At 36.2% G+C, this 12,596-nt stretch overlaps 1 protein-coding gene across 1 annotated transcript; it reads right to left on the reverse strand.

The window, feature by feature from the left end:
* Positions 1 to 10,545: 10,545 nt before the first annotated feature.
* On the reverse strand, positions 10,546 to 12,596 carry LOC140853636 (uncharacterized). Its single transcript, XM_073248282.1, has 3 exons — positions 12,228 to 12,596; positions 11,019 to 12,092; positions 10,546 to 10,638 (listed from the first exon to the last, which is right to left on the reverse strand). The coding sequence occupies exons 1-3, from the start codon at positions 12,594 to 12,596 to the stop codon at positions 10,546 to 10,548; spliced, it is 1,536 nt and encodes a 511-aa protein (XP_073104383.1).

Consider the following 12,596-nt stretch of genomic DNA (forward strand, 5'->3'; position numbering starts at 1 on the left):
CATCTGGGACAGCGTCTCCATATCGAGATATCTCCCGGCTATACCAGGCCCATTAGAAGATGGTGCGAGCCATGGCAGATCGAGCTAGGCATCATATGCCGCAACTATACCCCTATGATGCTTTTCGATTGGCGTCACATTATACCGGCTTAGAGAGAGATTTTTTACATCCAGTTACAGGTAAAATAAATTATACTGTGAATATTTAATTAGCACGGTATTCTTCTAATATTTGTTATTGGTAGGATATATTTGATATTATTGATTTTGGGAAAGATCATGTGCGACGAGCTGTGGACGCTCATTTATCTTTGCATTTCAAGGAGCATCACCATCACATCTATCAGTATTGGTACCATGTGATGCAGGATCATGGGGTGGAGGCAGCGCGGCAGTGGCCTAATGACAACACACTATAGATGATTGGACTGTTATATGCCGGCATCATGAGGATCCGGCATATCAGGTTACACATCCAAACTTCTATTTTTTTAGAGTTTAATGATTGAATCATTTATTCTTAAATTTAGTTTGTTACCTACTAATTTGACTGCTAACTATACAGAGAAGATGTGTCCAGAATGTCGCGAATCAGGCTAGACAGATCGTACCGTATTGTGGGGGTTCGAGGTCGTGCGCCCGTCACATGGAGCAGATGGTAAGTAATTTTTAATTAGTATATAAATTTTTAATTATTTAAAAATTTTTTAATTAATTATTCTCAAATTGCAGAGAGATGCTGAGAGTGGGGAGCCTCCTGATAGGATCGATATCTACCAGCAGATCCATCGACGACGGTTAGAAGAGTGGATGACGGGGAGCTAGAAGCTCTTTGTAAATTTTTTTAATTATTTTTTTCATTCATAGTTTAATTTTCAGTACGAAATTAAAATAGCTATAACTTTAATTTTTCGGACCATATGACAGGCATCAGATCCCAGCCTATCCCTGAGAGCTCGATCGCACCCACAGATGATGAGATTTATGATCAGGTGTTTGGTAAGAGACTCTGTTATATTAGGGGTCTAGGGTATAGGATCATTACTCCCTCATCCTCATGCTCGTCTAGGGCTAACATCTATGCTACCTGCAATGCTCGACTGGCAGAGTGAAGAGGTAGGCTACTAAGGATCGACAGCAGACTGAGCATCAAGCTGATGAGTTGGCTGTATGCGTCGACGAGTATCAGCTGCTCCAAATCTAGATGATAGAGTGGATAGCGCAGATGGAGCAGATGATACAGCTGATGAGGCAGCAGCAAGTCGGTCCGAGCTCTTTCGAGCGCTCTTCTTTTTCAGTTTGTTCTTCTTCTGTAGATGTCGACACTTGACGGTCTCTTTATGTAGTTTTTTATGTTTATTTCAAATCTCTATAATTTTAATTTAACATAATAAAATAATAAAATTTATTTATAAATTTATCATAATTATATTTTATTTTTTATTTTTAATTTTTAAAAATATTATAAATATAAATTAAAAAAATATATTTATAAATTATTTTTTAAAAAAAATATGTGTAAATTATTAGCGAAGAAATTATTTTTGATGAAATATTGATCATCAAAAAATATATTAGCTATGAAAAATTAATCGTAAATAAAATTTTTAATAAATTTAAAAATATTAAAATTTTATATTAAATTAATAGTGATAAAAATATTTTTATCATAAATAATTGATATTTTATTAGTGATAAAAATTTACGTCAAAAATTGTTATATTTATGATGTAAGCTTTACGTCGCTAATATTATTTAAATTTATTTTTATAAAAAATTATAATTAAATTAATAATGATAAAAATATTTTTATTGCTAATAATTTTATTTACGATAAAAATTTTATGTCACTAATATTTTTATAAATTTGATTTTAATAAAATTTTTTAATTAAATTAATAGCGATAAAATACTTTCATCATAAATAATCATATTGGCGATGAAACTTTTTCATCACTAGAAGGTTTTAAAGATTTTTAATTAAATTAGTAGTGATGAATATATTTTTATCACTATTAATTTATATTTATTAGTGACATTAAATTTTATCATAAATATTTTTTTTACGATTAAAATTTTTCATCATAAATAGTTTTCAAAAAAATTAATTTTTTTAACGATAAAAATTTTTGTCGGTAATATCCATTATTTGTGATGAATTTTTTTTTCATCATAAAATATTATCAACGATGCAATTATTTACAACTAACTATTAGCGATAAAAATTTCATCGCTAATAACTATTAGCGACGAAAATAGATTATTAGTGATGAATTTTTTTTATCGCTAATAACCTATTTTGTTATAGTGAGATGATATCCTGATCGTGCAGAGGAGACATCAGAGCCGAGGAGAGGCCTTGGCAGCCATCAGAAGAGAGTTCGATGCGCATTGAGGGTGTGCAGCAGGCAGAGCAGATCCTGTAGAGCACCGATAGGGGATCCAGGGTAAAGCAGAGCATCAGACAAAGCAGCTGCAGAGAGGCACGATGTAGCAGTTCACTCCACAGGAAGCATCCAGGGATGTCGAGGATCCTGGTATTGGCAGGGTTGTGAGAGGGTCTCTTGGGGGGATCTTTAAGAGAGCTTTTGTGAGGGTAGCTTCTTGTTGAGAAAGGTGTGTATACAAAGTATTGAGAGTGGGTATTTTTCTCTTGTATTATTTTTTTAGTGAAGCTTGTATGTCTCGTGGAGGTAGGCTTGAGGCCGATCCACGTATTTGTATTATGTTTCTTATTTTGTTTCTTCTTTCTTTCTGTCTGTAACGTGAGTGGTATCGAAAAGGTCCTATAGTGGTGATGGTGTCCTGACCAGACATCTCCAACAAGTGGTATCAGAGCAAGTGAGATCACAATAGTATAATATACTTGAATAGCTTGTTGGGCTAGCACAAATAGATCATTGACATATACTTTTGATTCATGTTTGATTTCAATAAATCCGTACCGTAGATCAACCTTCATACAATTATCAGTATCAAACCATCGGTACTTAAACACAATGATACTATTACCTCTAAGGTAGGTCAATTTAATCACTTCTTCGAAGACTCCATAGTAGTCACTCTCCGTTTCTACCCACTAGCTGCCCTTTATACACATACCGCTGTTCATTGTACTCTTATGATATCTATATTGCTATGTGTGAAATTTGAAAATATTTACGTTACAACCATTATAACATGTCACTTACTTTAATGATCTGTAACCTAATGGCTTAGCTTCTTAGGTATGGATTCACCCTCTTGCATGACCTACATATTATAAAAAATAAATTAAAATAAATAAAATGACAATGGTTACTTACCAGTTGATGGAATCAATTTACAAAGTTCTGTGAGCATTGAGTGGAGTTTTCTTTCCACTTATCATCGGATTGTCTCATCTCAACATCTCATCATATTGCTTATACATGCGTAAGATAAGTACATGATAATAAGTGATTAAAAAATTAAGATTGTAATGGATACTTACTCAACATATGGGTCAACCTCTGTGCAGTTTAGTAAAATATATCTTTACATGTCGAATTTTAGTATCAGTTAATATCCGACGAACTTCGTACCTAAATTCGCGAGCAAGATAGGCAAATATTGAGATCTCTACCTCTGATCCCTCACCACCATCATCATTTCAATCCACTTGAGTCAGCTTTGTCTGCACACTGGGGTTAAAGTAGTGTCGGCTGAAATTAAAAATTTATTCAATTATGTAAGCTTCCATAATAGAATCTTTGACTCTAACCTTATTTTTCACTTTCTTCTTGAGATTATGCATGTATCTTTCAAATGGATACATCCATTTGTACTGCACTGATCCCCCTATCCTAGCTTCATATATTAGATGAATCACGAGATACTCCATGGAGTCGAAAAAATTAAGAGCGAATATTTTCTCCAACTTGCATAGAATCTCTACACTGCTAATCTCAAGACTAGAGATGTGATTGGTAGATAGTTCGATAACACAAATATTTTTGAAGATAAGACTAAGCTCGATCAAAGAACTCCATATGGAGTTAAAAAAAAGATCATGCCAAGCCAATGGGAGTAATCATTGCATGAAGACATGGCAGTCATGACTCTTTAGCTCATAGAACCTGTAATTTTTGACATTGACGCACCAAGCTAGATTACTTGCATAACCATCAAAAAATTTAAGATTTTTACACCATTCACATATATCCTTCAATTGCTCCTTTGTTAAGGTATAAGATGCTTTTGACTTCAGAAATTTTTCAGGTGACACCTCAACCAACTCTAATAGAGTATGCTTGCATACGTTCTTTATATTTGCTCGAGCTTTGGGGTTATCTTTCATCTTGCTCTTGACATTTATAATAGTGTAGAAAATATTATCAAATATATTTTTCTCAATGTGCATGATGTCAAGATTATGATGCATCAAATTGGTCGATCAGTATGATAATTCTCAGAAGATATTGTGCTTCACCTAGTTATGAGTTCTACCAAACTCCTGAGGTTTCTGCTTGTCAAATAGTATGTCAAACTGGACTTCATCTATTTAGGATACTCTCTAAAATACTACCATACCACTAAGATGCAGGGGTGCACGATCATTCTCTATCTTATTCCTCCTGAAATTATCCCACTGCTTTTGAAAAGGATGATGCTCGGAGAGAAATTGACGAAAATAATCAAACTAGTAGGGCTTATGACCATGCTCAAGTTGAAATGATTTTGTATTCTCTATGCAATAGGGATGTGCTAGCTTCCCATGAGTGCTCTATCCTGACAGTATCTCGCAAGCAGAAAAATCATTAATGGTCTACATCAATGCAGCTTTCATTACAAAATTCTGCTTCTTCGATATATCAAATGTATATATGCCATCGGACCATAAGAATTTCAGCTCATCAATAAGAGGCCTGAGATATACATCAATACTTTTATCAGGGTATCGTGGTTCAGAAATCACTAATATAAGAAAGATGTTATATTCTTTCATGAACATCCTAAGTGACAGATTGTATGGAGTAATAAAGAGTGACCAACATGAATAAGGGGCCGCTGCATGACTGAACATTATAAACCTATCTGTAAACAGATCCAGTCAAATATTGTGTGATTTCTGAGCAAATAAAGGATGGCAAATATCAAATTTTTTTCATGCCTCATGGTCCGATGGATGACTTATCATATCAGTATGCTTGCAAATTCTTTCTTTGTGCCATCTCATCTACCCGACAGTACTCTTGGACAAGTAGAGCCTCCGAAACATAGGAGTGAGGGGAAGGTGTCGAAGAACCTTATATGGTATGTCCTTCTGATTTCTATCCTTTTGCCTCGACTTAAATCAGCTTTCACCGCATACGTCATATATACTCTTCAGTTGATCCTCCTTGTAGAAAAGCATGCAATCATTATGGCATACATTTATCTTCTTGTATCCCATGCCTAATCTTTTTACCAATTTCTTTGAACTATAGAAGCTCTCAACAAGCTTCTCATTGTTCAGTAGCATCTTTTTTATTATTGCTACTATCCTATCATAACAAATGATCGTCATATTAAACTCGATCTTCAAGTTCAACAACTCTAACACAGTTGATAATACAATATGTGCGTCATATCCCGACCACAGTGGTTCATCAGTATCTTTCAGCATATGATAGAAATCGTCGCTGTCAGCTTCTAGATCGTTCTCCATATCCCAGTCAAATTTAGGATCAATCGCATCCATAACCATATCTACTATTCTATCTGTGTCCCTGTCCTGCTGAAAATTTTTAACTCTTACAATTATCTCCCATATCTCTCCATATGGGTATCAATGCTTGTAGTTTGGCATAAATCTACTCTTATATAAATGGATAATTATTATATCCCTATCAAGTATTTCTCTATTGACACATCTCTTACAAAGAGAACAATCTATCTTTGAACTAAGAGTGCAGCATTTTCAAAAGCATAATCATAAAAGTACTCGACACCTTCCTTGTATTCAGCAGAAATCATCTCGTTGACCCCTTGACGGTCCATCCAACTACAGTCGATGGCACATTATATAAAGATTCTGCATATAAATACAAGATAAAATATTTATCAAATAATTTATCATTTAAAATGGCTTACATAATAAATGCATCTTATTATCAACTAATAGATATAGACAGTCCTATCTCATTTAAGAATTATATTAATTCTATAGATCAATTACAGTAATCAAATGATATGCAATAAGAGTTGAAAAAAATTTTGACAGTATTTTTTCTTAGTTCTCTGCACACGACAGAAAATGTATGAGGAGAACTAAAGAAAAATACTAAATTTTTTTTTGAAACCTCAACATACCGTTTGATTACTATAATTATCTATAGAATTAATTATAATTTTCAAACTATCTAAATTGGATAATCAATTGATCAATGTATATAATTCTCTGATTTGTACAAAAATATATAAATATACGGATACCATAAAATATGTATATTAATTAAAAGATAGATCTATCATTATATACAATGCAATACTTTTAAAATTTTTAAAATATTGAATTTCTAAATAAAGGAGATCATTGTAAAAATGGAGATGGTCGAGATGCGCATCCCGTGCACGTGGACTTGGAGCGTGCCAGATGACTAGGCCATGCGAATACACCAGTATGGCATCCAGACAAATTCCATCCTCAAAGTTCCAAAGTATCGAGCGGAATTATAAATAGGGTTGAAAACAGGCCGAGGTGGGTTAGGCCATGCCCCTCCTTGAGTTCGATCCAAAAAATTTTTTGAACTTCGAGCCTGATCTAGGGCCTAGAGTTTAATCGTCGAGCTACTCCGATCGCTATCGGAGTAGACGAACAAGCTAGAATCGATCTAATGGTGGTCCGATCTCGAACCCCTACCGTCGAAGGTAGTAGGGCTACCCTCACTGGAGAGCTTCCCAAAATAGTTTCACCTCCTAAGAATAATATTAATTTAAATAATATTATTAATAATATTATTTAAATTAATAATATTATTAATTTAAAATTAATCAGATAAATATAATTTTAAATATTAAAAATTTAAAAAAGTGGAAACGGGTTGTGGCAACGGTGACGGAGTCGTTGCCGTCGCTAAAAATCACCTGACAGCTTCGATGGCGGTATTGGTCTGATGGCGGTCCGACATGGGTTCGACGGTGGGTTGGCAGTGTGGCGCTTCAACGATTGGGTGTCCGAAAGGGGGAGGGGCAAGGGGAGAAGGGGGAGGCAGCCACGGATTCTGTTTGACAAGGGGAGCGGTGAGGGGAGAAGGGGGAGGCGGTGGGGGACCCAATCCGGTAAGGGAAGGGGTAGTCTGGAGAAGGAGAAGGCGGCGGGGTCCCCAATCCGGCAATGGGGGCTCGAGAACATGCGATCCGGTAAGGGGATGTTAGATCAAAGATGGGGATGGTGGTGTGGGGGCTGGGGGGAGGACGTCGGAGACGTCGACAGTGCGGCAGGGGAGAAGGGGGACCAGAGGCAAGGGGGAAGAGCGGAGGGCGATTCGATAAGGGGAGGACTCAAGAACACGCGATCTAATGAGGAGACGTCGGATCGGAGGCAGAGACGGTGGCATGGGGGCTGGAGGGAGGAGGTCGGGGGCTCCGACGGCATGGCGGGGGAGAAAGAAGACCGGAGGTAGGGGAAAGCGGGGAGGCAATCGGGGATCGAGGGGTTTTTTAGGATGAATTATTAGCAATCGCTAGCTTTTGTCGCTAAAGCTATCACTAATAAATTTTTTAAAATTTAAATTTATAGCGATGACTTTGTTATTGCTAATAAGTATTTAAGCTGTCGCTAATACCGACCTTTTAGCAACGAAAATATTTTTCGTCGTAACTTTCAATCGATAAATCTTAGTATTAGCGATGGCGCTTCGCCATCGTTACTAAGTCTGCAAGATGGGAGAAAAATCTGGGAAAAAAATTTTAGGTTATTAGCGATAACAATTTACTGTCGCTAATAAGATAAATCCATCACTAATAATCCTTAAAATAAATTAAAAAAATAAAATTACTTGGTTATTAATAATGGTAAAATATCGTTGCTAATAAGATAATCTCGTCGTTAATAATCTTAGAACCATATTTAAATAAATAAAATTATTTGATTATTAGAGATGGTAAAATATTGTCGCTAATAAGATAACTCCATAGCTAGTAATCCTAGAATTAAATTAAAAAATAAAATAAAATTACTTTTTATTAGAGGTGCAACTTGCCGTCGCTAAAAGTCAAAACTGCTGTCGCTAATATATATATATTTTTTTGCGACAGTAAATTTGTTGGTCACTATTCGTTGTGGTAAAAATTGTTATTAGCAACGGCAAAATTACCATCGTTAATAGTTGTCGGCAAAAAAAAATTTTCTTATAGTGTTTGGAGGGTTTGGGAGGCTATAGGAAAAGGAATTTAAATTTCTACGGCTTTTCTTATTATTAATTTGAATTTAATTTAATTCATGATCAGCAATTTGGATAAACCAATCCGAAACCTTAATGAATCATTGAGCTTTGGATACCTTCCCAAGCTGTTTAGTTACTACAACGAATACAACTAAAATGCCAAAGTTCCATCGAGGCTCCATGCCACAAGTTTTTATAATTAATCACCATCCGGAATAACATTACACCTATGTGCTGAAATTCCTAGAGCTCCTCGATAGGATTCCAGACAAAGACATCCTCCATATAGAGGGTACCAAATCTTGGATTATAATCAACATGGTTTGTTGCCTTGGCCAATGCTATGAAAGATCATGTTGCTTTAGACACATGGCTAAAGGTAGCGGTCCAAACCCTAATGCTAGTCCTTCGACAAGCTAGATTTGTCATGGACCCTACCATTTTTTTGTAGTTACACTTGAAGGAAAAATTGATATCAATTGTTGAACAGCTCACATATGCAAAGCATGCTCCCACGTGACATTCACATGTGATAGCGCCTTGATCATGATTCTTATCTAATTTAATCGGATAGAATTGATCCCCCTTTTTGAACATGACTATTACTTTACAAATTCTCTTCACCATTTTGGCGAGGGAATCGATCCAACATTCCAAATGTTATGGACTTTATTCTCATTGTAACACAAGTCAAGCCCACCTTTAATGGCTCTTTTCAAAAAAATAAAGTTAGGCATAGAACATGCCAATGTTTAATTATATGTTAACTTTAGCTGTTTTATGGTCCTGCATATCCCTTGCTTTAGCTGTTAAGAACATTTATCTTATACGTATTACATGGTTCCACATCTCCCATCTTTTCCAACCCCTAAGGGATGTTTACTTTATATATATATATATAGTTTAGCATGTAGAAATGACAACTGTTAGGATCATGGTTTTGAAGAAAAGAAGAGGGAGGACACACTGCAAAATAGGCTTAGTGCTATCCCTTTCCCTAGATCAAAGGTTATAAATTATTAAAGGATGGGTATAGTGCCGCTTTGCTTATATAAAAAGAATTATTCTTTCAATAAAAGACTTGCATAAGGAACGATACTATAAGAATACTTTGTACAATGGTAGAATCGAAAAGTAAAATATAAAGGCTTATAGAAGAAGCTTGAAAATCTGCCCTTTGGATTATGTTATATGTGTTGTCACCTTCATATTTTTATAGAAAATATTACTATTTTTTGTTCTTTTCATGGATACCCATATTGCAGTGATCATGTGAAAGAAAAGTGTTCTTTTACTCGCATGGAACCAATTAAGCATAGAGGCTAGTGTTGCAATGTAGCAGCTCCATGCTTTGATATCCATGGGATGTCATGCAAAGCTAATCATGTATGAGTTGGTGAACATGTAAGCCCATGCACATAAGCAGCCAAACAAGGGCATCAACCTAGTTTATTTTTTTCCTTTTAATTTTTAATGCAAAACAAACTAAAGCACTAGCTACGTAAGTACATATAATAAAGGATGAAATACGTCCTAAGACTAATTAAGTAAACATACTTTTAATTAGAAAGTACATGGCACGAAGCGGTTTGTCAGCTAGTTCCTCGTCCACACATGGCATTTGTGCGGTATGGGAGCAAAATATATAGCTATGCTAATATGACAACAACAAAAACTCTTGTTATAAGAAGTCTTTTTTTGGGTCTTTCAGACATGTAAGCTTTAAATACAAAAGAAGCACTAACCTTGATTCTTAGAGTTATTCACGTAGCTAGCTTGATATTAATGTAGCCATATTTTGGAGCAGAATAACAGATTTATCGGGAAAATAACCATCATTTTCTTCGATTGCACCAAGCCCCCGTAAATTCCACTAATCCCCTCGTGCCCTGTCTGATGTGTTGACAGTGAACCATTGGGGATGGCGTAATATATAGTACTCGTGATGAAAAAGAGAAGGAGATATTTATTTTTATTTTTCTTCACTCTGAATCAAAAGTGTGTACAAAGATCTATAAATACAAATATGTAGACCCAAATATAGATAGGGAATAACAAGAATATGCCAAAGAATAATCAAGAATATGCTACGGAATAAATCCCTGGACCTTTAATTAGATTTTTTCCAATTAAGCTCAATCCTTCCAATACTCCCCCCTCAAGATGAGGCGAAGATATCTCGAAGCCCCATCTTGTCAGTCAATTCAGAAAAAGACAATGAGCTAAACCCTTTGGTTAGAATGTCTGCCACCTGATCAGAAGACCGAATATAGGTAATGCAGATCTGACCTTGATTAATCTTTTCTTTGATAAAATGACGGTCAAGACAGCCTCACCCCACAAAAATTTAGGAACTTGCATGGTAAAAAGTAAAGATCGGGCTACTTCCAATAAGTGCCGATTTTTTCTTTCGGCAACTCCATTTTGAGCAGGAGTATCAACACAAGTGGTTTGATAAAGAATTCCGTGAGTTTGAAGATACGCACGGAACTCCTGATTAATGTATTCTGTGCCACTGTCAGAACGTAGAATTTTAATTTCAACACCAAACTGAGTACCTACAAGTTTATGAAACTCTTTAAAACAATTTAAAACTCCCATTTTTTCCTTCAATAAATAGACCCAAGTTACTCGACTAAAACAATCAATGAAGGTAACAAACCACCTATGGCCCTTGAGAGTATTGGTACTACATGGTCCCCATACATCAGAGTGAATTAAAGCAAAAGGTTGAGAACTTCTAATTCCAGATATAGGAAATACTGCTCTGGTGTGTTTAGCCAATTCACAATGATCACAAACTAACAAATTTTTATTGCATTTAGTTGATAAAGATGGAAATAAGCGACTAAGAATAGAAAAAGAAATGTGACCCAGCCTACGATGATGTAACATAAGTTCTGAAGTGACACCTTCAGCAGACAATGCATACCCCATCAAAGAAGAGCTCATACTTTTTTCATCAGTTGATAGATAATAGAGTCCATTGTGCATTCTACCACCCCCAAGTATCTTCCCCGTTCTCTGCTCCTGAAATAGATAATGTGAAGGCCAAAAAGTGACAGAGCAGTTCAAATCTCTAGTAACAGAGCTGATAGAGAGTAAATTTGTAGGAAAGGATGGAACATGCAATACTGATGATAATCTTAAGTTAGGAGTACAGTCAATGGATCCTTTTCTTGAAACAGGGGTAAAAGATCCATCAGCTATTCTGACCTTGTCATGTCCTGAACATGGTGAATATGAAATAAAACTATTAGGTGCCCCTGTCATGTGACTGGATGCTCCTGAGTCTATTACCCAGGAGTTAGATGTCCCACAAGTAAATGCATGTGATAACTTATATGAAGTACCTGAGTGTGCAAAAAGAGAGGAATCAAGATATTCGTCCTGGTGGCTAGACTGCTCCAGAGTAGAAGGTGTGGTGTTAGAAGATGATTCATACTTTTCCATCATTCGTCGGAAGGTCTGATACTCCTCTGTAGATAAGCTGCGTATAGCACCCTCGGTCTCTTCAGAGAGATTGGCTTGGGCAGGTCCACGAACATGATTCTGTCCTCCAGTTCTTCCACCACTACGACGACCACCACGGCCCCGACTACCACGCCTAGGCTGATTTGGGCGGCCATGGAGATCCCAGCAAAATGTCTTAGTGTGCCCAGGCTTTTTACAATGAAAACATACCTTCTCACCTACTTGCTGTGGCTGTACGGTAAGGGCTGATCTTATAGAACTATTGGAGTCAGAAGTCACTCGTCGCCGTGTCTCCTCGCTTAAAACAGTAGAGAAAACTTGACCTAAACTAGGTTAAATATCTCTGGCGAGGAGCCGAACTCTGACAGATTCATATTCCAGATTCAGACCATATAGAAAGTCCTGGACCTGTTCTTCTTCTAAATATTTCTGAAATCCATCAACATCGATGGAACATTGTGGAGCAAAATTTCTATAATGATCAGCTTCGGACCAAAGATGTTTCAACTCGGTGGCATATTCAGTGATAGATAAATCTCCCTGACGAAGCTGACGCAATTGAGAACGGATCTCAAATGCTTGAGCAGAATTCTGCTTCTGTGAGAATATTTGGGCCACCGTCTCCCAGACTTCCTGTACAGTCTCCAGCAGTTGCACACTTCTTGCCACATTTGGTGTCATGGTATTTAGAAGAAATGCTAGAACAACAGAGTTCTCCATTCTCCATTGAGCCAT

This window comes from Elaeis guineensis, chromosome 14 (assembly GCF_000442705.2).
Source record: "Elaeis guineensis isolate ETL-2024a chromosome 14, EG11, whole genome shotgun sequence".
NCBI classification, from domain to species: domain Eukaryota; kingdom Viridiplantae; phylum Streptophyta; class Magnoliopsida; order Arecales; family Arecaceae; genus Elaeis; species Elaeis guineensis.

Excerpts from the sequence above, each read along its gene's own strand:
- LOC140853636 (XM_073248282.1), bottom strand. The coding sequence starts at position 12,596 with ATGGCTCAATGGAGAATGGAGAACTCTGTTGTTCTAGCATTTCTTCTA. Across the intron at positions 12,093-12,227 it reads TGAATCTGGAATATGAATCT|CCACAGCAAGTAGGTGAGAA; the intron begins GTCAGAGTTCGG and ends CTTACCGTACAG. Across the intron at positions 10,639-11,018 it reads TCATTGATTGTTTTAGTCGA|GTGGCAGACATTCTAACCAA; the intron begins GTAACTTGGGTC and ends TCTTCTGATCAG.